Below are 25787 nucleotides of genomic sequence, written 5' to 3'. Positions count from 1 at the left end.
GCCCCTCTCTTATTTCCCAACGGGTCACCGCAGCAGATTGAGCCACATTTGATTGTAGATTCGATTTTACACAATCCCGTTTATCCAGGCTTGGGGCCGGGAGTACTCTAGCTTCTTAGACTGGGATTTTGTCTCCTGCCAGTCTTCCGTGTGTTAACTGCTACACTGGCAGTCCAACACACTGGACAAGCAAATCCTGAGGAAGTAGTTTGATACCCATGTTACTCTTTCTGGGGTGGGGAGAAAACATGAACATAACACGTGGCAGTATTTAGCAAGTTGATAGCTCACAGTTCAGACTAAAGGGGGAGGCATCTTTTATGGTGTGGGGTTGTCACGTTAAAAAGCTTTCACAAAAAAGAACAAAAACAAAGGAAAAACATACATCCATTCTCTTCGTTATCCAGCTCGGGGTCATAGATGGGATGGAGGCAATCCAAGCTGTCATAGGGCAAGAGGGAGAGTACACCCAGGACAGGCCACTAACCTGTTGGAGGGTTAACACAAAGACTGTTAACCCTCCAACACTCGCATTAACACCTATTGTCAATTCAGAGTCACCAATTAACCTAAACCCATGCATGTCTTTGCACTGTGGGAGGAAGTTAGAATACCTGCAGAAGAACCCAGAGAACCCACACAGACAACGAGAACATCCAACTCCACACAGAAAGGCCGCCGGGCTGGATTCAACCCAGAACCTCTTTCACCAAACATTAAACAGAAACAGACAAATAATTAGTAAATCTTCTTGAAAAATGCCAAGAACTACAACATTTTCTTTTAAAAACTCTTTATTTCTATATACAATCAGTGAGAGCCACAAACTCAACCCTTCTGTGACCAGGGAGCACCTGGAGCTCTGGAAAACTGGTTACTGAGCACGATCAAAGCGTGACAGTGGTACAGCTGTTGGAACAACACCTTTAGGATCAGGTTGTTGTTCTTGTAAAAGATATGAAGCAGCTTGTTCTGCATTTCTCCTCCACCTGCACATGAGTAGCACAGGCGAAGGAGAGGAACGCAGGTCTATCGGTGCTACAGACGACGTCCTACTATAAGCCACACTGTAAATTGTCCAAAAACCCCACAAGGCCAAAATATGACGACAGCTTTACGCACGTACAGACACTGATGCACAGAGATACGAATAATGGAACAAGTCACAACACCCAATTTCATCACCAGACAATCACCACGATCCACAAAACACGATCTAAGAAACACACAAACTATAAAGTTATCACAGCTGTAACATGTTTGCTCATCTACCGCTTTTTACTTGTACCTTTTCTTTCATCCAACAATGTAGAAAACAGAAAAAAATAAATCATTAAGACTGCGCAAATGTTTATTTGGCTAAACTTGGGATGTTGGCACGATTGTGAAAGTCGGCTCTGTTGTGAATCAACATTGCATAAACACAGAAAAGGCAACGTTTGGTCTCCCAATACTACAAAGAGTATTTTCAAAGGATTTTTGGACGTTCACTGGATTGATTCTCCTGACCTTTTCTTTTATACATCTATAAAACAAAATTTATTGTCAGTCAGGTGTCGATAACAGCGCGTTACTGAGTGGCGGGATGCTTACTATTAAAGAGTCTCTCCTTATCAGCAGGATGTGAAATAAAAAATAAATATTCATAAATCATTTGAGTTTTTAAACAGGATTGCAGTAATGGAATTACTAGAACTATACACAATTTCAAGTCATGCTTTTAAAACAAAATAAGACAACGACGTACCGTGGAAAGCAAGAGTCTCGCTGCAAACGAGAAACTCCTCAACATGCAATTAATTCAGTACGAAAACCCTCAGATTCGATGGATGTAAATCATCGGGTACATTTCAGTTGGATCTAGTTTAGTGTGTAACAGACAGCGGCAGAATGGAAATCACAGTTTCACAGGATGCAAGACCTTTAAAAAGAGAAAAATAAAAATCACAAAACAGGGACAAAGTCTTTATCAAATAGTAGTCAGCTTTCTTCTTTTCACCCTCCACTCTTTCCGTTCATCCATTTCCGACTCACGCCTGGCACGAGCACATTCATCTTTGTGATTTCAGTGATAGGACTCTAATGGCACTACACAAGCTGTTTGTGGCCATGCAGAAACAATTAGGAAACAGACATCTCCGGATGAATCTAAAGCGAAGGTAGTGTTCATTCAAGACTCAAGCACAAAGCTCAACGGCTCTCAACTCAACCCCATCTTTATCCTCTGGGTCGCGTTGGTAGTGAGGGGCAGATTAAGGCCATGTGCATTCAAGCTTTTCAGCCCTGTCCTGTTGGCTTTTGAGTGCTTTTTTGAGGTACCTGATAAGTCAGATCCTCAGTGGGTGTGGCAAGTTCAGTGGAGGTTTTGGGTCTATCGTATGCAGTGCTCCCTGATTGGCCACTGTCTGTCCACGGATGCAGTGAGCCGGGCCTGGTGCCCATGAAATTACACAAAGTCGAGGGCTGCTTCAAACCCATGTCAACCACAATGGGCGTAGCGTATTCAGATCCTGAAGATGGCAGGGGTTCGGCGTAGGCGTGGCATAAACCTGAAGAGATGGGGGCGTCATACAGGTCTGGATCAGAGTATCTTGGGGAAGGCCCATCATCTGGTTTAAAGGTTGACCTTGCTCCTAATGTTGTTACGCCACTTACGAGTGGTTGGGCATATTCTGAAAGGAAAGTGTACAGTAAAGAAATATTAAAAATCAAGGGCATCATACAGATACCAGGTTACTTCTTGAAATTGCTCCCAAATTCTCTAGAATGCTAAGCAACTAAGGAAACCGATTAACAATTGAATTTCTATGTTACAAAAGCCTTTAACTTTCTAATTTTATAGAAGCAATCTGCAGCTGCACAGAGGTTTGTAGCAGCAATCCAGGATGTGGGAAATCAAACCGCTAACCCTGCAATTAGTGGAACTAATTGAATATCTAATCTCTTCAAAACTTAACTCTGCCCTGAAGTGGGAAAAACTGGTATATATAAAAGTATGTTATTCAATCCTTTTTTTTTTTGTTTTAGCCAAATACTCTACAGAAAGAACAAAACCAACATTTAACTGATAAAAATAGTTTAGACATGTTAAGAAGTGTGATTTATTTAGAGGACATCAGATAAATACCACTCAGATATTGAATGTGTGCTACAGACAGGAAGTGAAAGTCTTTGATTCTGGATTTGTGTGAAAAAGAAAACACTAGATAGAAACACATTTTACAGTGTTGTGAATAAATATTTGCCCCCTTCCCAATTTGTTATTTTTTTGCATATTTGTCACACTTAATTGGTTCAGATCAAACCAATTTTAACACAAGTAAGCACAAAATTTTGAGTTTTTAAATTATATCATTTATTAAGGGGGCTAAAATACTATTTCCCCCACTTAACTGTGATTAATGACATTTTTTGGAAACCTGTGGAAAATGTCACTCTCCACAACCAGACCTGATTAAGACCTGTTGAATCAAGAAATCACTCAAACAGAACCTGTTGTACCTTTCGAACCTGAAGCAGGCTAAGAGATCTCAAAAAGCAACACATCATGCTGCAAGCTAAAGAAACAGCTGTGAAACAAAGTCACTGACAACTATCAGTCTGGAGCTAAAGTAGAAAAGGGCTAGAAAAGCATTTCTAAGGTTCCAGTGAACCACACAATCCACAATAGGAGAAATTTCAACAAAACTTTGCACATCGACAACTCATCCAGGTCAAAAAAAGACCCCAGAACAACATCAAACCAAGAGTCAAACATGGTGGTGGTAGTGTCATGGACTAGGGCTGCTTCAGGATAACTTAACTGCAGTCATTGGTGGAATCCTGAATTCTGTTTTTTTCCGGAAGTCCTTGAAGCTCACGCACACCTGGGTTACGCAGCAGGACAATGAGAAGACCTTAAACAAGCTGTTCATGCTGGGAAAAGCTTCCAATGTGTCTAAATTAAAACAATTCTGCAAAGAAGAGCCGTCCTAAATTCCTCTGCAGTGATGTCAAAGATTAGTCGTTATGTTACTGCAAACATTTGGTTATAGTTTTTGCTGCCAAGGGTGGCACAACCTGTTATTAGGTTTAGGGGGCAATTACATTTTCGCGCAGGGCCAGGTAGGTCTGAATCACTTTTTCCCCCTCAATAAACGAAATCATCATTTAAAATCCGCACTGTGTGTTTAGTCTGGTTTTCTTTGTCTAAGATTAAAATTAGTTTCATGATCTGAAATGTATAAGTGTAACAAATATGCATAAAAACAATATTTAAAAAAAAGAAATCAGGGTGGCTGCAGATGCATTTTTCCAACACTGCATGTCAATAAATACAAACCTAATTCGACAAAATTAGCACTGTACTAAGAACGCCTGGTTACTTCAGCAGCTACTGCAGGCGACAGCATTTACCTGCAGGTTCAGCATGTAGCCCTGGTACGACACCCCTCCCCGTTAGCCGGCTGACTTCACTGCTGCTGTATCGCACCGAATCCTCCGTCTCCACCATCTTGGAGGGCAGTAGCTGCTTCATGCTTTTCCACCAGTCTGCTACAGATGCACAGAGGTGCAACAGTAAGTCCACAAAACACATCCAGGCAAACTGAGCTGTCCTGCACGGCGATGACGTACCTGTGCTATCCAAGTGAGGAAGATCATACGTTCCCTCAGAAGTCTTTTTCCTGCCAGAGACGAGTAAAGTCAAAAGGGCAAAAAAAAAAAAAAACCAAACCCCCCCCCCCCCAAAAACAAACACACAAAAACACGAAGAAAGAAGATGAATACCTGTTCTTCCAGTGGCAAGCACAGCACACAATCAGTATGAGAGTCACGACCATGACCAACACGGGAACCAGGACTGCTGCCAGAGTCACATCTAAAAGGGGGGGGGGGGGGGGGGATGCACAAAGTTATTATAATATAAAATACTGTTTTTAAGTGTTGTTGTCAAAAACTGCACGCACCTTTACCAGTGTGGGGAGGCATGGTGGTGTTTCTTATGTTTGGGGTAGGTGTTGTTTGGCCAAGGTGAGGTGGATGTTTTGTGCCGCCAGGAGTACGACGGGGAGGGGACATCCTTGGCCTCAAATCTGTCGTGCGCCTTTCTGCAAATAAATGAATACAAATGTACTTCCAGTACGGTGCTAATGTCTCAAGCCACCCTGCAGTTCTTTATTTGTTGCTGGGAAAATGGAAACATTTTTTTCTAGCAAGTTAATGAAATGTGGAAATATTCAATGGAAATCCACAGTTTGTACAATTCTAACGGGCTTGAAAGTCAACATTTGGTATGACCACCTTTATTCTTCAACACAGCCTGAACTCTACTAGGCAGCATTTGTATAATATATTTAAGCAGCCTTCAGGAATAGCTGTCCATCTTAAAAGACATTCAAACCTCTTCTTTGGATGTTGGCTGCCTTTTGTTCTGTTCCATCAAGATGATTCAACACTCCTTCAGTAATGAGATCCAAGCCCTGGGAGGTCAATTCATGACTTAGGGGTGTTCCATTGTGTTTTTTTTTCCCCCATTCAGATATGTTTTTACTGCACCAACTTTGACAACACCTCTAGCTGAAATACAGCCCCAAACCATGAAAGCAGCTCCACCATGTTTTACATGTAAAATGGTCACTGCTGTTTGACCTCCCCTTCCACTGATTTTTTAGTTTTCTTATTCTGTAATTTGGCATCTCTTTTCTCCATGTTTCCTTTCCTTAAGACTTCAGGTTTCGGGCCAACCACTCTTCCTCTGAAACCATCTAGTAACTAGTAACAAAGATTTTAAATTTAAATCTAAATTGAAAATTGGCTCTTTGGTTAGTTTGAGACAATTATAGTTCATCCGAGTTTGGTGTCGTTTTTTTTTTTTTGCTTAAATTATTCATATGACAGTATTAAGTAGTTGAATAATAATCAGGTACAAGAAAAACTTTGGAGAGAAAGCCTAGCAAAATATAAAGAAATGAGTGGTGTCTCGAAACGTTTGCACAATACATACATCTGTGTTGATCAGCTCACTTTGCTGATCTGCCAGTAAACACCCCATTTACCTGAAGGAACTTGGCAGCCAAGCAGCTCCAACTTGAGTGCAATTCTCTTGTACCATGAGATGGGATTGATCCTCACAAACCGGGCCACGATTGGTGGAATGAAGTTATTCCTCACCTCGTCTCCGTAGTTGTTGTTGCCTTGAAAAATCTAACACAAAATAATAGCAAGCTCTCTTATTTGTGTCAGAGGTTTGAACCCAAGTGTAGTAACAGCTGCAGGAACAATTCAGTTTGAGGACAAATGCACTATAAGCTGATTACTTTCCAACTTGGCAAGCTAATAATTACTTTCCTCCACACAATATGAGACTGAGAATCCCAGTAGAAAGGAACTGATAGACAGCAGTTTCAGCCCAAGAACTCTGCCACTAAATCCATATCCATCCATTATTAATGCCCGAGTGTCCAGACTTGTCTACCACAGCACTTAACTCAAACCACTGACTGCTCCAATTTCCTGCCATAAACATCTCTTAGTCAATAGTAGCTGCTCTGGTAACAATCCATATTAGTGTCTCTGCAGACTTCTAAAGTGATATTTTGGTCCATCTGCACCAATTGGAAGAAGGGGGTTACGTCATTTTGCTTTGCACTCTTTTTGTTTTTGTAACTGTTGAGCGAGCAGGGTTTATTGATTACCTTGTTTTGTACAGAATTTGATTCTTTGTAGCCGGACCACTGCTTGCCGTCGTTACTGTACAGGACCCGGTATGCTGAAACGTAGCACTTTTCCTCGCTGAGGGTAGAACCAGTGGTGATGATTCCTGGACGCATGCACAGAGAGAGGAAACAGGAAGATGTCGTACAGCTGACTCGACTGAAAGCTCAGGACTGCGGCTGTGTCCAGAATCACTCCCCATTTACTACATCCTGTATTTACCGCCTGCCGTTTTTAAATCAGAGATGAGAAGAGATACTGAGTTCTATGGAAACCACAGTCTTGCATCAGGCATTCTCAAGCGCCACATGCAGTAAATGGTTTACATGGAATGCATTTGTTGTGAAGCTTGAGCTCTGGTATCTCTTAAATCTGTTTTGATGCAATCATCATCTCAGCTTTGATCAAGTCTTTGCCTCTGTTGTAAATGAGATGGCGTACCTCCCCTCACTATATAGAAATTATATTATAACATAAGTAGTAAAAAGTCATGATATTGTAAAATTGTTTATTTCATTAATGTGCAAAAGGCTTATTTTATTTTACGTATATAGTGCCAAATCACCACAACACTTCCTCAAGGCACTTTATATTGTAAGGTGAAAACCGTACAATAATAAAGAGAAAGCCCAACAACCAGACGATCCCCTTTGCGTTAGCGCTTTGCAACAGTGGGGAGGAAAAACTCCCTTTTTACAGGAAGAACCCAGCGGCAGATTTAGGCTCAGGGAAGGGCAGCCGTTTGCTACGACCAGTTTGAATTCTATTTTTGATATATATTTTTTTTTAAAATATTTTTTTGTGGCCTGCCAGTGGTGCAACTGCCCCGCCCCTTTTATAGAGGCTCTGAAGTAAGCAACTGCCTTCTGAATTGAAAACAACAATAATGACTCATAACACAAATGTCTGGAAGGGGCTATAATTGTGCCCATGGCATGCACACTACATATACACAGAAATGTTCAAACATTTTCCTAAAATACTGATGAGGAAGCTCTGAGTGGTATCTGAATGTCCATATAGGCATTCAAAGCTGTATATGTACATATGCATGTGAGTGTATGTACATATGTGTTAGGGCTGTTCGATATATATCGGATGACAATATAAAAACGTCTATTGTATCATTTGCTATCGTTTGTTTCGTGGTGTCGCAAAATAAAGTTTCGGGCAATATTTTTTTCATGGTTTTGATGGTCACTGTAGTGGCTATATTAATTTCTTAAAGTTCTCTCTTTCTTTTATATTTAATATAACCACGCTACAGACGGACAAGCGCCTGTTTTTATGCGTTGTGGTTAGCAACAACAACGGTAAAACCATCGCATGTCCGCTGGTTTATTTTCCACATAAACCTTTCACAATAAAGCTCAAGATCCTGTTGAGACTTTTCAAAATAAACTGAATCACGTGAAAGAATCTGCAGAGTATTTACGGATGAGAAGCAAAAAAAGAGCCGCCAGGTGGTAAAAAATAAACAGACTCAAACGTTAGAACAGGCTTTTCCCCGCATCACGCCGTGTAATAAATACTCACAAAGAAAACGGCGGCCGTTACAACATATCTAAAAATGTATAGTTTCATGCATCGGTTAAAACATTCGACTCCAGGTACACGACGCCCAGCTGGAAACACTTCATGCAAGTCGAGCTGCCCGAGATTTACAGAATTTATAGAAAATGTTACATTTTTGTGATTTATATCGTTATCGGGACGATAGAAGTCTTATATCGGGATATGAGATTTTGGTCCTATCACACAGCCCTAATATGTGTACATGAATACATTAATACGTTCACTCTTTACATGTATATATCAATGGATAGGTATAAATGCACCTGTATGGGTATGTGATTTGAAAGTAAGATATTATTGTGATCATTCACTAGACAGGAGGGGGAAGGATTGTATACGTTAATACTTCTTTCTACTCAAACATTAAATCTAAGTTACTTATATACAGTTGATTAAAATAGTTGGTGTTTTATTTTGTTGAATGTCTGTATATGTCAACTGTAGTTTAGTCTGTTAAATGTTTGAAATAAACTGATCTAACTGATTTGTGATAATATTACAAAGCAACAATGCATATAAGAAAAGAGAAATTTACAGATATGTAACTCAAAAGCTGCCAAACTTTCTTAAACACTGAAGCCACTGCTCATAAAGGTTTGCAAACTTTATCAGCTCGCCTGAAGGTGACCTTGTTTTGTAAAGGTACAGATTAAGTATGTGGTCACAGTTTATCCTGAGGATGAGGTCAACGTTTGTGTAAAGGAAGGTGTCACAAGACAACGTCAGAGAATCACCAGCCAATCATCCACTGAAGCCTGGTGAGATTTTACAGCTAAGCCTATAACCTAAATTAGAGACAGTGGCTATAATGTATGTGTATGTGTTGTGTTTATTGAATGAACATAACTTTGTTATTAGAATTTTGTTTACCTGTGATCCGCTTCTCCTTCTTGAGATCTACCTGCAGCCACTGCTGCTGGTCACTCTGAGAAGAGGCCCATGGCAGTCCCTCCTTTTTGAGCCGTGCCCCTGACGGTGCCCACACACGAGTGCTCCAGTCCAACACAGACGAAGCACTGAGCTGAGTATAAGCAACGCCCCCAGATGCCAAACCCAGCGTTCCATAGCAGCCTGAAAGCACAAACAGACCCTTAGCTTCAGTAATAAGAACAGAAAATCTTTAAGAAATGAAATAAAGTTTGGGTTGCATTACATTAAAAGGTAACCTTCAAGATTTACATCCTAGTTGATAATGCCTGTAGCAACAGAAATTCCAGGGGAACGTCCCCCAAAATATTTGGATGTCCAGTCTCTGACATAAGATTTGGAGCCCTGTAGAATTTTCCAGCTCGGACATTGATATTTTCTTCACAGACAATCACTTTTTAAAAAGCCCCCTGACAAAATAATGCCATACAAGCACCTAAAAATACCCCTACCAAAATAATGACAGTAAGGAAGTGAAATTCATCATAATTCTTTAAACAAGTGTCTCTTTCCCTTGTTTTTCCCCCGTTTGATAAACTGAGGATGTTTCTTAAGCAACCTATAAATCATTTAAGCAACTTACTTACAAATCAATTTTAAAATTGTATCTTGTATTTCTCACAAAAACATGTCATCGACAGCAAGTGAACAGAATCTGAAAATCATGTCCTTAATAGGAAAAACAATACAGCAAAGACCCTGGATGACTCACCGTTGGTCGTGAAGGTGAACAGGCTATCTGACCGAGTTCCTCTAAGGAGTAAGAAAGAAGATCCAGCAAATATTATGATTACCAAACTGTCAGAATCATTTATATTTGCATATATATTTAACCTTCTCTAGGACAGAGACCAAGTACATTTCGTTTAATAAGAGGAGCAAACAGAGAAGAAGAGCATGTGTGTACTGTGGTGAATCTCTTACACAGTGGAAGTGACATTGTTAGCCAGTGTGCCCTCATAGTGAGAGATGCCTTTGCTGTTGACCACACTGATATTCCCTCCTGCTGCATTGGACACCACACCTGCATGGATTGCTGCCACACACAGAGAGGAGGACTGTGGAACGAAAGGAACAAAGGATTAAACTGATATATTCTTATCATTATGTCCTTTTGTTGTTACAAACCAGATCAGATTAACTAAAGAGTAAGTGAGTCAGATCTGACTCACCAAAATAAAAGCTACAACTAACATCTGAAATGTACTTTTCACAAGATTAAAAACAAATTCTTGCTATTTGTAAATCACTCAAGGACATTTAAAGAGGTTGAAATTTGAATGAAAGTTAAACAGTGTCATCTCAGAGAGACTTTGTTTTCTACTATAACCACTTTAAATCACCTAAAAAGTCCACTTCTTTCACCTTATCAGACCTCGCAGGTCACAAGAGAAACATCCAGTCTTGAGGTTTCTGTTTTCTACCAGTCGTTCCTGTCTGCATGAATGCTGACCGCATGTTGTAGTCTTGTGACTTGTAGTCTGTTGGGCCATTGTCATTGATGTTGTTAATGTACGACTGGTCATATTAGTTTGCAAAGATTTTCAGCATAAAGTCTGAATATAGAGTAGAAACAGACTAGAAAAAGGCTTTCAGATGCACCCCGCCTCTTCCCCTGTGATAGCTGGGACAGGCTCCAGCCTCCCAGGATAGGCAGAGGATGGATTCCCCCCCCCCAAACAGAGGACCCACAAGTTGTTTCATCAATAGAAAAATGCTTGATTGAAAACCATATCTTTACTACCTCCCAAACACAGACTTTGAAGAGTTAAACTTTTTGGAATCATGAAGTTTTGGGAAAGGAAAGACAATCTGAGTAGTAGTGGCGTTCCTATGTGGCACACATGTGGTGCCATTACAAATTTGCTCCATTTTCAAGCTGCTAAGTGGAAACAGGCAGTACCGCTTTGCAGCATAATCGCTTAACCTTCAAACCGAGGGAGATAAAGGCTGATGAGTCAGGATGATGTCACTTCTGTGCACAGAGGATAATAAGTGGCAATGAAGGTAATGATTCCCTCCCAGCTGCATTCCTGTCAAAACCTGGTGCCACATCACTGAGAAACTGACAAAACCTGATCCCGCTCTGGCCACGAGCTCCTTCCGATGAGCAGCTGGTGGTGCGAGGGGGAAAATCGTCTTACGGGAAAGACCCACGCTGGCATTGTGGGGGAGGGGGGGGGGGAATAGTGACAAGCCCACGCATGTATTCACAAACACACGTAGCAGTTAGAGGCTGCCACAAGCAATCAACACTTTCCGTGTGACTCTTAAACTTCCCCAAAAACACATACCGCATCCTTAAGAGAGCCAGCCAAAACCCCTAACACAAACACAAAGTAATGCTCCAAACCACAGTGCCCTGCCTCCAGCAGAGGAAACCACGCTAACACGTGTTATAAGTGGGAGATGGGAATTTTAATAAATAAATAAATACCAGAACATGGATCACCGAATAAATCTGTGAAGTAAAATTATTTAAAAAAAACTAAAGTCAGCTGCAGGATTATGATCTGGGTGTAGAAACTGATCCTTGTGAGAGACGCACACACACTCACCATCATATTCCACACTCCCAAAGACACAATCATGAATGAATCACATGCACACAAGCAAAAGCGGCTCAGGCATGCACATACACAAAGGGTTTCTCCAACCTCTAATCACACTGATTCACTCTTCAGGCTTTTTGCTCTCCAAACACAAACACACACACACACACACACACACACACACACACACACACACACACACACACACACACACACACACACACACACCTCCCCTGCAGCTGGACTGGATTACAAGGTTATTATTTTCAGCCAAACTATTATCTCACCTCCCTTTCACCCGCTGACCCTGCCCCTCCTCTGTTCCTGTGGGGCGCCTCGTTCCCTGAAGCACAACCCCACGCTCCTCCCTATCCTCCCGTCAGCCAGCAGCACCACTCCCTCTCTCGCTCCCTTCCTCCCTTCGCTCCTTATGAGACATCCTCAAGCTCTAAACATGAGGTCATCAACCAGAGACTTAGTGTCCGTGACCTCACACGCAGCGGGAGTGCTGTGAGGTCATCAATCCAAGACACGTTTGAGCCACCGCTCCTTTCGCCTCCTTCACAAAGATAACTTGTAGCTAAGAAAACATAAATAAAAGCGATGCACGTGTATGTCTGTGCATAGACGGGGCGTGTACCCACCTCTCTGTAACCATTGGGTATAGTTCCAGAAATCTCCTCTGTAGATGTCAAGCAGCCTGCCGGACAGTACTTCCTAAAAAGAGAGCGGCACGTTCACAGTTCATATCCACCAGTATAATCAGTGCGCCGACATGCACAAAAAGCAAACTCTGTTTACCTGTACTCTGCCTCGGTGAAGTTCATTCCCTTGTCCACGCAGGTGATTAGATCTGCAAAGGCAAATAAACAGCATCAGAACTGGTCTCTGCATGTTCTTGATAAAGTATCACCCACTTTTATTTTCTTCTTAAATCCACCCTTTCAGTTTCTTTACCTTTTGAACCGTTTACCATATCCAGCTAATCATCATCGTAATTGCTGATTAATGTTAAACATACATTTCGACAAATCCAACGTTCTGACTAAATTTGGCCTCACGGTGACAGTGAGCGAATCATAAGCCCCACTGGGATTCCTCAGAGTGCCACGAGGGTGGGTACATTAAACATTAAACAGCTGTGAAGCAAAGTGGTGAGATGGACCATTCAACAGAGTGCACCGCTGCTAGAATGGCTAAAAGCAACCATCCAGAGCACTCAGGTTGAAATGTTTTTTTATTTATTTTGTGTTGTTCAAGCGAGCAGATGTTCAGTTCACTCTCACTGGATCACAGCAGACAAATAAACACAGCAAAGTAATTGCATTAAGTAGCTGGAATCAGTTCATTTTGGAGCAATTTTGGTTGTTTTTCACATCCAGGTCGAACACGTTAAAGTCATCCAGTGAAGGATGTGTGTTATTGGAGAGGTATGTCAGTTGGGTGTGGACGTGAAGTCCAACAGGATGATGTGGGCTACTAAGAAGTGTAAATAAACCTCGTGGAGATGGTCAGTGTGTGGGAGTCTTCACCACATTATAAAGAGAAAAATAAAACCCTTTATCTGGCAGACCAACCAATGAGTCAAAAAAATGACAAACACCCCCAATCACCATGGTTACTCAGTTACTTAGCTGTGCAAACTGTCCACCCACGCTCATCTGCATGCATCAGTTACAAGACGACATCACGCACATCAGCGCCTTTGTGGAAAAAGTGGCTGGGCGCACTGATGGCCTTGTTTGCCTTGCAGTGATTCAGTCGAGCTGAGATAACCGCCAAGACAAAAATATTACTGCATCGCACACACGTCACTGCTGCGGCTTTCTTCTTGTGGCTCCAATTATCCATTTATCTCCAAAGCATCCACATGACGAGGCACGTCTTCAGAAACAAGGGAGATGCTTACTAAGGAAATAAATCTCTAATTTTAAATCCTTGGTAATTAAGCTAACGTACAGCTTTGTCCCCATTGTCCCTGTGCAGAACTCTAACATGAGTGCCTTGGATCGAGCTGCCACCGGCTGTTTCTCGTGTCCGTTACAATTCATCTAATCCTGCAACCTCACTACTGTGTAATATATCACAGTTGAGCTCAATTAGGACTTTCTCACAGGATGCAAGTCTTACAATAAAACCACAAACCATGAATATTTTTTCAATTACTCTCACTTCCTTTTACCCCTCAGTGCCATTGTGGCTTCACTGTGGCTTTGCCCCTTTTCCACTTCCCAAAAAGTCTGGATTTTCCTTCACCCCCTCCCTGCTACTTTCATTAACTACACTCAGCTTTAACCATCACAGCCCAGTGGGAACACATCCAGTAAGAAAACAGTAGATTTACTTTTTTCCCCCCAGTCATGGCATGCTGCTAATTTTCAATCTGACTAAACCCAAAATTGTGCACATTCAGTGGTTAGCATCTGCTCATGCCACCCCTCGCTGTTCTCGCATTTATGTAAGAAAAACAGCCATCTGAAACGATGCCCACTAGCATGATCACCCTGCACATACTGCAGCTGGAATTCCAGACAGTCACAGCAGAGCAGCTCCTTATCTTTGCTGCATGTTTAAATTCGTATTCAGCGGTGAGCAAACACCACATCGTAAAAAGCCTCTCATGCGGCCTCGAGCGCCGTCGCCACAGAAGTGAACACACAGTTCTCTATTCAACTCCCACCTTTCTTTTTTTGTGTGGTCTTTTTATCACCATGGATATCGTTTGCATATAGGATAATGAGGCATGCATGTCATCTACATTGGTCCTGATCATAAAAACATTCAACATACATATAACACTGTCAGTATGAGAACATATTAGCCGGTGTGTGAGAAGGGGCATTTCGCACAAACACACAAATATTTAGAACCATTTTCTTTTTAAACTGGGGGGAAAAAAGCCAAAGGATCTAAATCGAGCAATCACATGAAAGGATGTTCTGCAGCCTCTAATTGACTAACTTGTTGCAACTAATATATGATATTAAATATCCAGGCAATACAAAAGCACTAGTTTTCAAATATGACTTAGAGTGACACTGTTTTTAAGCACAGTGGACATTGAAGAAGGGTTATTTCCCAGAAACTAGCACCAAGAATGTGCACAATGGCCAAATATCTATTTATTAGCATGCGCGTGCTTTCAACTCCATTACATCAGTTTGTTATTTACCAAATGGAATTCTTTAAGAGGCAGATGATTAAATTAGCAAAATAAAATGACGAGTCACCCTCCCTGCCCAGCCCCATTAAAGATTCTCTTGGTTCCAAGTGTTTGGACACATCTGAATTGGCCCAGTGGAAAAACTGCATGCACAATCCTCAAAAAGATGTTTAAGGCAGCCATAGAAAGTCAGACCTGTTCCAACTTTACCCATTAGAAACAGAAAACTTAGACAGTCCCATCTAGAGGTTGCAGTGTTGGCCAATTAGGTGTTAGGTGTATCACTTTTGCCCGGACTGATCGACTGACGTTTTCATCCACTAACACCGGCAGGATTTTTGACAAACATAGAGAAAACTGGATGATCCAACAGGAGGGAGATCTGCAGTTCTTACACACCAACAGTAACAGGTTGCCAGCTTTTAGACAAACCCATGTGTTACTGATCTGCGTGCAAGACTTTTCCAGAACACCCAGATTACTTCAGAGCTGTTAAAATAATGTGAAGGTGCAGAACGAAATAGCTGTGATTAACCCAAACTCACAATCGCTGTATCAAGTCTTATTCCCCCACCCCCGGGGCCGAAGCAGACGTGCACACAAGCTCAAACTTGAGATTTCTGAACCACACGACTGTTACTGCAGGCTGGGATGATAAGAAGACAATGAGAGACTTCGGCGTGGGTGAGCTGAGAGTCTGCCGTTACCTGCGTGTTCAGTGGTGGAGTAGGACAGGTAGAAACCGCGTCCAGTATGGTGGGTCCCACTCATGAACTGCACAGTGGCCTGGTTGCCAGTGGAATTGAACAGATGTTCAACCTTCAGACCCAACCCGCAGAGCTTCACTGTTAAGCAGAACAGGGAAACAAAGAGGCTGGTCAGTTACACAAATTAATGCCCCAAAAAAACAAAACCACAAAAACAAGATTTCATCAGTTTCATTAAGTAAGATGGACTTGAGGAGTGTTTCGGATATATTCTGGGAAAATTCAATCTAATTTTCTTTCTCCAGGATTCACCAAGTTAAATGCAGGTCTTTATAAGACCCTTCTGATAAAGAGCAACCTAACACCTCCTTCATGGTCATAATGGCCTAAATTATAATATAAATATATAATAATAATAATAACAACAACAACATATATGATGCAGACTCGTCAGCCACAGACTGATATATTTGTTGAGATATTCATGTGCACCATCATGTATTATAATACACTTTCCAATGCTTTACATCCATACATAGCAATATTTTAGATTGATATAAGGCAACAGTGTTTCCAAAAACCTTGGGACAATGTCAATCTGGTTATTGAAAATTTTCACAATCAGGCAGCAGCTCATCCGGCTCAATTCACAGGTTATTGCACGTAAAATGACAAATGTGACCTTGACCGTGAGCGCAACATGTGCACATTTCACTAGAATTTGACCAATATTCTAGGAGGCATAAACTTGTTGCTGAGGCTGTGTGAGATGAAAGCAGAGTGCAGTATTTTGTAAATCATTTAAAGCCAACATTTGATTGGAAATAGCACAAAGACATAAGAAATGTTACAACTGATTATTTTAAGCATTTGTTACTTTAAATCTGATATAGCAACACAAACGTAACAACACATTCAGACGGGGGGGACGAAAGATGGCTGGCTTTGGCAATGAAAACGAGTTTTGCTCAGTTTATACTAAATATAACACTTGTGATAATAGGCCAAAGTTTTCTTATTGCTCTGATAGCTTCTGATCTACCAAGGTTAGACGTCTGATGGTAAAAATATGAGAAACTCAATAATAAAAAGGCTCAGAGACGCTGCTGTGCATCTCTATTAGTAGTATGTATTAGCACCTCGTATTAGCAAAGACCAATGTTGGAAACAAACGCATGACCTTAGCAGGCTTTATATTCCCTAAGCATCATGCAATGACTCGGACTTTAGCGTATTAAACTGCCCAAAAACACCCATAGCTTAAAATAATCCACCCTTGGCTGCGATCAGGGCGAAATCTGCCTAATAACTTACAATGGCGAGGTTATAACAGTGAAAGACAATAGGTCCTCCAATTTCCTGACATTTAACTCCTTTAATGTAATAACCACATTTCTCCTGTGCCTATAAACAGATAATGTTCATTATCTGCTCATAAGACGCGTTTTCCAAGCTCATCTGAAAGAAGAGGCGTTTGCAGGCATTTCAAACGTCCGCACACAACATTGAAGTGAAAAGCCAGACATCATCAAGAAAAGGAAGACGCAACAGAATTAAGATAATGGGTTAATAACAATGACACAGTCTCTTCAGTAGTATGGTAGTTCATTATTTGTAAGAAGAGTGACAGAAGAAAGGAAAGCTAGAGAAAAATGATTAAACTGTGGGTACAGTCTCTCTCATCTTTGGACACCGGCCAATCATGACAGAGTGGGTGTGAATGTTGAACTGTCGATTTCAGAAAATTGTTAGACTCTGACACCCAATAGGCAGTGTTAGAATGACGCACAGAGAAGGGCTTTCCAAAGATCAGTCCAAAACCTGACAAAAACCTATCACAGACTGATCTGCTGCTTTATATAGAAACAAGCAGGATTCCCTTACTCTGTATTGTTTACTGCATGTTTATTTTTAACAACAACTTGGATTTGCCCTCTACAAAACATTAAGTCTAGTTTAACATCCGCCTGTCACCCTCACCAATCTCGCTCCTGTTTGGACCGATGCCGTTGTACAGGCGGAGGTAGTTGACCTGGCAGTCGCTGTCTTCTAAGTCCAATAAAGCAAAGAGAAAATGGATCCTCTTGTCATGCGGCACACTGATCTCCCACTCGCACACAGTGTTGTTCGGATACGTCCTTGGGTATCCCAGAGAGGACAGAGTCCCACTCTCGGGGCCAAGTACACTGGGGCCACAGCCATCACCTGTGGAACAACAAAAAAAAAACAGTTTGGGTTTCAAGAAACGCAAGAAAAAAAAAAAAAGTGGGTGTGATTTACACCATCTAAAGTATAAAAGTAACACCACATCTCTTGGTTACTGGGCAAAAACTAGCTTTTGTTGAGTTTGTGTTCATGGTCACTGAGATCTTGTTGCAATAGAGGATATATTTACTCAGTTTCACTTAAAACAAGCAAAGATATGTAAGATTTAATGTTTCCTTAAGCAATTAAATTGCAAAAACGTGACAACTGAGGTTTATTTTAAGTCAGTTCAACTTGCACTGTCCTGCTGAGTTACCCCGCAGTTCAAAATGATCCCCAATACAAGTATAAACAGGCAACGAGCTAGCAGCTTATTGCTTCACATCTGGCTGGGGCTTTACCTTTAGTCTGCTCAAACTGAATTAGCATTTTGAAAAAGTAAACAAAATAGTTGTTATACATAAAATGTTTATATCCATAGACCGTATATAAAAGATGGCTCTAACCACAATGACATCATAAACTGGTCAGAAAAGTTCTGATGCGATTCTCTGAATTTTATGGAGAGAATTTCTAGGAGCAGCCAAGTAGGGGAGTGGCTCGACTTTGCTGGTCTCAGGATTGCTCTCTTGACTTCGTCAGGTGATGCTCTCGACGTCACACTTGGGCGTTTTGCAGCGTGAAGCGGAAGAACTAAAGTAGTGTAGTAATGTAGATGTGACAGTAAAACTGTTGATTAGCTTGTCTGTCTACATTCCTACCTTGTGCTATGGACACAAGCAGTGGGTAGTGACTGAAACAATGACGTTGCATACAAGCAATGCAAATGAGCTTCCTCCAGAGGGTGTCTTTGAGAAAAAGGTGAAGAACTCGAGGCAAGCATCGCCTTTAAAAGGGGCTAACAATGACAATGCATGTGAACCCTGGAAAATGTCGAAAGCTGTCCTGTTCAACATATCGATAACACCATTATCTCATCAGGCAATCACATGACTGCAGCTCAATGCATTTAGACAGAGAAATTGTAAAGTTGACCAAGCTAAGAATCATAATGAGGAATTAACGTGATTTTAGGGACTTTAAACGTTCTTTTTGTTGCCCGATGGACTAGACTGAATTGAATATTTCAGAAACTTCTGATGTACTCTGATTTTCCTGAGATCCATTTCTTGGGAATATAGAGAATGACCCATAAAAGAGAAAATTATCCAGTGGGTGGCAGTTCTGTGGGCAAAAAATGCCCAGATGATGTCAGAGGCTTGACTTGACAGGAAGGCAAAAGTAATTCAAATAACCATTCATTACAACCAACGTGCACAGAAGAGCATCTCTGAATGCCTGATACATGAAACCTTGAAGTAGCGGGGCTACAGAAGCAGAAGACCACACTGGGTGCCACAGCTGTCAGCTAGGGGCAGGAAACTGAGGCTACAACTCACAGACCCACAAAATAATGCCTGGTCTGTTGAGTCTAGGAGGTAGGATCAGAATTTGGCTTAAACAATCAGGAAATAAATGATCCATCCTGCCTTGTATCAACAGTTCAGGCTGTTGGTGGTGGTGTAATGGTGTGGGGGATAGGTTTTTTTTTGTACACTGCCACCTCAGCACCAACCGAGCATCATGTACCTGAGTACTACCTTTGACATCAGTGACAGTGTAGCCATCTCCTGCAAGATAAACCACCATGTCGCAAAGCTCAAATCATCTCATACTGGACTCTATAACATGAGTTGACTGTGCTCAAACAGGCTGAACAGTTGATAGATCTCAATCATGTCAATATGGACCAAGATCCCTCAGGAATGCTTCCTTGGTTTAGCTATGCCATAAAGAATTAAGGCAGGGGTCCAATCGAGTACTTAGCAAGGTGTAGCTAAATGTTGTGGCTGGTGAGTGTATGTTGACCAATATGAACTAGTATCTTTCTTTCTTTTCTTTTTTTTTTTTTTAAGCAGAGCATAATACAGAAAAAGATGTTTGGGCTAATTTAGTGAGGGTGTCCTCACATAACCCAGCTTGCTTTCCAGAGCGACTGATTCCTGTTGTTTATAATGACCTTTGCGGCACATGCAGAAGTGTCCAGTGCTGCTGAGTCCAGCAGGGATTTCACTGTAAGTCGCCCACAAGCTTGTGAAACACTTATAGAATGACCAGTTTCTCACTTTAACATATCTGCCATACTTTATGCAAAATCTATACACAAGAAATTCAGATGTAATGACACTTGAACTTCTTACTTTTTGAAAACTTATAGCATTTGGTCAACAACAAAAACAAAGTTTTTAATGCTGCCATACTTTTAATAACAGTGCCTGTTAAATTATGTAATCCAATGCAGTAATGGTGTTCAGTGAAGGGCTAAGTATTACTTCTTGTTTAGTTTTTATAGACAAAAAAAAAAAAAAAAAAATGTTGGCTGTTCTCCAGAGAACAACACATGAACCTGAAAGTTAACGATTACATGTAAGATGATTTAGAGACTTTTTCAAAAATTAAAAGCTGTGTTTCAACAGAGCGTGTGTGTGAGAGAGAAAGCAAAGCCTCAGAGTCTGTGGATGTTGTGTGTGGCTCTGAGATAACACTAAGCAGTCACGCTTCATGGTGCTAACTCGATGTTCTGTGGACCTGCAGTTACGTAAGAGCCTCTCAGTGGACATTATCCAGATGAACAGGACAAAAACAAAGCAGCTTCCCTCACCCTGACTCACAAAAGTTACCGAGCAACTGTATGGTGCTTAACAGGAGTGCAGATTACTTTCATAAAAGGAGAGCTCTCAGGCTCAAGAAACAATACTAAAAGCAAATGTCTATCATCACACCCATCTATTAATGTGAATGTACAGTTAACGTGAACTGCAAGTTATGACACACTATGTCCACGTGTTTACAGCATTACCCCCACTGCTACCCCACCCCCAATCTGAGGCCACCTGAGGACTGTTGACTTTTAAAAAAAAAAATAAGAGATAGATAGATAGATAGATAGATAGATAGATAGATAGATAGATAGATAGATAGATACATACATACATACATACATACATACATACATACTTGCATTTAGCTATAATATAGCGCAGGTTAGCATCCTCCAACCAAAATACATTGTTACCCGGGGTTGTTATGCTAGCTTTAAAGTAAAAATTGGGCTACCTGAAAAAGGCAACAAGGCCACAAGCACCCAAACGTGCGGTCCTCTCGTAGAGACCTCAAAAACCAGACTCCATTAAAAAAGTCTGTCAATTTAAAGAGAACAGGGGCACCAGGAAAAGCACATAAGCAGCATACTGTTGCTTTCAACGTTAGCCAAAACATTTCATGCAGCACGTTAATTCGGTAAGCACCCGTTTTATAAGGCGGCAGTTATTTCCCAACAGTATCAGTTTTTGTAGGAACCGGTTTGCCTGGTTTTACTACAACCGTCTCACACCAAAAAAGAAAAACATCACGACGGGCGGTGGCGAGCTGTGCTCAATTCCACGTACACGCGCACACACACAGGGCCATGTAAGGTAGGTTTAAGTTTTGTTGACCATGACAACACACTTTAAACATCCCACGAAACATCGACACGTCTGTGTTTACACTTTAAATCGGCATGGCCGCGGGTTTCCGCGGTCACACACAGCTCGTCCAGTTGTCACTGCACTGCCGAGTGGTACAAACCTTTCTGCCCTCCACAGCTCTCCGTGGTGAGAATGATGAGTATCGACAAGACGAGAACCCCGGCCCCTGTCGGTCCCCTGCCCACCATTACCGCTCTGCCCATAGCAGCCTGCAGTCTGAATGCATAATGCTTGCTTCCTGGCCGGCTGATTCAACCTGTACCGTGGAAATAAAAAGAAAGGCAACCCTTCATCTCTTCGAGATACAGTCCGCGGGTGGTGTCTTCCTGAGGATTTTTTCTTTGCTTCTCTTTTCTTATCGCTCAATAGTCCAGTGGTTTGCGACAAACACACTATGGAGGTAAACGCTCCACACGCACACACACTTATCCAATCTGTGGAGCTACTTCCTCCACTCCACCGAGGCTCCTCCTCCTGGACTGGGATACCCGAGTCCCCCAAGTGGTCTAAATGGTCTTGTACTGCCTGCAAGCACCCCCCACCCCAACCTTCAGCACCTGCTGCACTCATATAATAAAAACGTCCACCCCCCAAAAATCCACCTGGTCACCAAAAGGAAACACTTAGACAACACCCTGCAGACCCTACAATCCGTGCTTCTGTTTGCTTCTTAAACCACACTCTCCCAGTCTTAGTAAATGCGAAATGAAATCCTTTATCCAGGTAAAAGTCCTGCAGAGAGTAGTCTACTCATGTTTCAAAAACAAAAGCTCTCTTTGTGAGAATCTCTTTTTCGCACACGTTTGGACATGGCAGAGCAGGAACAGCACAGGTGTCAATAATAACTGATCACATCCTGCAAGGGCAAGTCAGAGGATCTGCTGTATAAAGCCATATTGTTCTATTCCATTATTAAAACACTGAATAGGATTTAAAAGTTGAAACAGGACCAAATCATGCTGGGTTTTACGGATTAAAGTGCTCAACACAAAGGAGGTGCTATTTAAAAAAAGATAGACAATGAAACGATAGAATTTACTGCTTTTAACATTTTATTAATTTTTTTGCACACTTTTTATTTCACATCTCACTGTGATTTTATTTTTCAGTCTTCATCTTAGTCTTCTTCTTTTTACAGAGTAAATAATAGTAATGTTTAGGATACTGTGATTGTAACTGCAATAAAGCAATACATATGACAATACTAATAATCTAAATGAAAACAAAGTAATAATTCTTGGAAATGGAGCTTTAGCTGTCGGAGTTCGTGGTGGACTCAGTGACAGCAAGGCATCCAGGTCCTGTCAGTGCAAAACAACCCCCACTCATCATCCCTCCACCGCCATGCTTGACAGTTCGTATCAGGTGTTTGTGTTAATATGTCATGTTTGGTTTTCTCCAATCACGACACTGTGTGTTATTGACTTTGTTACAGCAGTCTTGTGGTTTGTTCAAAGGCAAGTTTGCATTTGAACAAAAATCACCTGTCCTGCCATGTTGTTTTTAAAGAAAACGGGCTTTCTCCTGGCAGCCTTTCTAAATAAAACACTACACATATTCAGCTTTTTTCTAATTTTACTGTTGTGAACATTAGTATTTAACATGTTAGCTGAGGCCCGTAAAGTCAGAGATATGGGTTTTGGTTATTTGCAGTTTCTCTGAGCGTTGCTCAGTTTGACCTTGCTGGGATGTCAACTCCCACAAAGATGCAGTATTGTGTTAACACACACCTCAAAGCTCGAGACCACCAAACTGTGAGAACTTCTGCTTTCAGTGGATGGCAACATTCAGTGACAATGAATTAGTAAAATGCATTTCATTAGCACAATTTGCTAGCAAAATGGTGATGCACAGGTGACTGTACACCTGTACATACATTAATTTAATATCAATTCTATATCACTGAATCTATTGTCCAATTAATTAAAAAAAAAAATCACCTTCTATACTTATGGTGGTGGTGAAAGAAATAATAAAAATAAATGAATAGAAATGGGGGAATTCAGCAAAGAAGGGGTCCACCTTCTAGGAAGCATACATCATCTATATGCAATTAAACAAAATAGTAGAATTAGCAGAGGGAAATTCAAAATGACATAATGGTAAATTTTATGTAATTTTGCTATGAAACTAATACAAGGTGCCTCACACTTCCTGTTTTTTTCCTTTTCCATAAACTAAACACTACAATTGATATAAGTACAAGGAGGTTAAACTGCATTTTTATGCACAATGTAAACAAAGAAAATACTAAAGCACTCGACTGAATATGCATTGCTGGTGAATCAGCAGTAATCTAACTTTTGATGCAATTTCTGGGACTTAAGGGGTCCTGTGTTTTCCTGGATCTGTGTGAGAAAATGACCTTAGTGTCTTTTTACCCATTTACCCATTATTTATTACACCATTAGTGTATCGTCTGAAAACACACATCCCACACAAGAGAATTTACATAATGGGAAATCCGATTATCAAGGAGATTTTATAGAAAGACACTGATTAAGGTTGATTAATGGGTGGGTAGCACATACTGTATCATACGCCCAGGCTTTGGCTGGACACTGCAGAGAATTAAGAAATATCCACTTATCATTGTTCTCCAATACACCCTCACTTGGCAGAGAGCTCAAATGTGAAGGAATTGTCAGAGTAACCAATAGTTACATGTAGCAACAAACACAGTTTTTAGCCTGTAGTATGTGAGTAATATGTTGGATGATTCAGAATTATTTCTCCCCCCTCTGGCTGGATAGGCCCATGTGTGTGCTGTAGACCATAGGCAGATATCATTGAGGGCGTATGAAAGTATACAATAGCTAGATAGACCCTTATGCTGAAATTATTCTTTTCTGTGGGTAAATGAAGTGGATTTCTATCCACTTCTTCTACACATGGCCCACCCGCTCTCTCCTTTGCATTCCTTATCTGTTTTTCTGTGAGACATTTGTGCACAAGGGGGAATTCCAGTATATTCTCAGTGGCAGACTTATCGAGCTGTCCCTTAGAGGGACATGCTTACAAATTTCCCTAGAAGCTCAATATAGATTACATGCTATATGAAGTTTGAGGCTGGAAGGTGAATAATTCAACCCAGTGGAATACAACAAACAGCATATTTATAGAAAATAGATTTTAACCCATGATTCATACTTGGGCTTCATAAACTCAGTGCACTTCTGATTTTTAATTCACCCCATTCAGTTAAACTGTAATGTCAGCTAGCTGCATACTCATTTTTGTTGGCAGAAGAAAATAATTTCTACATAAAATTGCTCAAATGTTTTGTGTTGTTTTACACTTTGAGCGTCACAGTGAGATAGCAATTTAGTCCAGTTTAGTCTAAAAAAATTGGGTCACCAACATCAGTACAGTCTAAATGGGTTCATTGGCCAGAGGGCAAAAAATAAACATGTATAATTGACTGTGAGGTGCATTTTATATATCAATAAAATTAATGATAATTTGTTTCCACACTTGATGTAAATATGTCGTTCTGTATGGACAAAATGTGATCTTTCTGTTGACCAGAGATTGCTAAGTATATGATTTACTCGACTGGAAGTAAACATTCACAGTACTTTCTCTTCCTTGGAGCTGCACTAGTGTTTCCTGGATTTCTGCACTGCTGAGCTTGTTTAAAGAACTATCAAACATTAGTTATGTTAACCGGCTGGTATTATAAAAACACTGATAAACTGCTACAGAGAGGACCCCTGCTGGAAAACTGCATATTTTGAGAGAAGGCTCATCCAGTCTAACTACTAAAATGATTGCGCCACTTTGTGGTCACATAGTATTATAACAAGTTGGCAACAGCTTCCTTTTGTTGTTTGGATTTTTCCCTGTGGAAAAGTTATATTTTCTGTGATATTTCTCTGGCTAATTCTTTTACTGCCCTATATCATATTGGTATAGGATGATATCCTGTCATCACATCACATGACATGACATGTACTCATCGCTGAATAGTACATGTCAGAGCAACCAAGTAGGTGGTTGTTAAGAATTAAAATATATAAATCCAGAATTTAAACTGATACATTTATAAATACAGCATTGACAGTGCACAGGAGCAAAAACACAAAAAACAAAACTTTTCTCCGTAACAATTTTGTAGTATGCCACATTTGTTCGTAATGTTCCCTCTGTACACGACCACAGTACATTTAAAATCACAACAATCGGAACAATCAGGATATATTTGAAGTATCCAAATACTTATACAGCCAGCTGTATGCCATACAGGATGTTTTGTGTACAAACAGATCAGACTGCGCATAAAACATGACATCACCCCACATTTTTGATAAGTCCATAATATCCGATGTGGTCTTCTGCTGCTGTTGCACATCTGCTCTTGGTTGTAATAAATGGTGATTTGAGTTACTTTGCCTTC

General features: G+C 40.9%; 1 protein-coding gene across 4 annotated transcripts; it reads right to left on the bottom strand.

Annotated features, from left to right (window-relative positions):
• Positions 1 to 776: 776 nt before the first annotated feature.
• dcbld2 (discoidin, CUB and LCCL domain containing 2) lies at positions 777 to 21911 on the bottom strand. 4 transcript variants are annotated; one of them, XM_026145996.1, is made up of 15 exons: positions 21492 to 21910; positions 17598 to 17822; positions 15618 to 15755; positions 12549 to 12600; positions 12392 to 12464; positions 10120 to 10253; positions 9908 to 9948; positions 9139 to 9339; positions 6675 to 6799; positions 6036 to 6183; positions 4947 to 5087; positions 4768 to 4858; positions 4615 to 4664; positions 4396 to 4533; positions 777 to 2672 (listed from the first exon to the last, which is right to left on the bottom strand). In XM_026145996.1, exons 1-15 carry the CDS (start codon positions 21592 to 21594, stop codon positions 2278 to 2280), a joined length of 2055 nt encoding a protein of 684 aa, XP_026001781.1. In that variant the 5' UTR covers positions 21595 to 21910; the 3' UTR covers positions 777 to 2277. The 4 variants fall into 4 exon arrangements, with proteins under 4 accessions (XP_026001781.1, XP_026001782.1, XP_026001783.1 ...); XM_026145997.1 differs by having other exon boundaries at positions 4396 to 4530; XM_026145998.1 differs by having other exon boundaries at positions 4953 to 5087.
• Positions 21912 to 25787: the final 3876 nt, after the last annotated feature.

This window comes from Astatotilapia calliptera, chromosome 16, assembly GCF_900246225.1.
Source record: "Astatotilapia calliptera chromosome 16, fAstCal1.2, whole genome shotgun sequence".
Taxonomy (NCBI): Eukaryota; Metazoa; Chordata; class Actinopteri; order Cichliformes; family Cichlidae; genus Astatotilapia; species Astatotilapia calliptera.
Note: the sequence above shows the minus strand (reverse complement) of the source record. Positions and strands in the feature narration are given on the sequence as shown.

Coding starts and splice junctions, on each gene's coding strand:
- dcbld2 (XM_026145995.1), bottom strand. CDS start 21,594: ATGGGCAGAGCGGTAATGGTGGGCAGGGGACCGACAGGGGCCGGGGTT. Junction 9,340..9,907: donor GTTCACCTTCACGACCAACG/GTGAGTCATCCA, acceptor TTGTGCTTTCAG/GCTGCTATGGAACGCTGGGT. Junction 5,088..6,035: donor TGGCTGCCAAGTTCCTTCAG/GTAAATGGGGTG, acceptor ATTTATTTGCAG/AAAGGCGCACGACAGATTTG.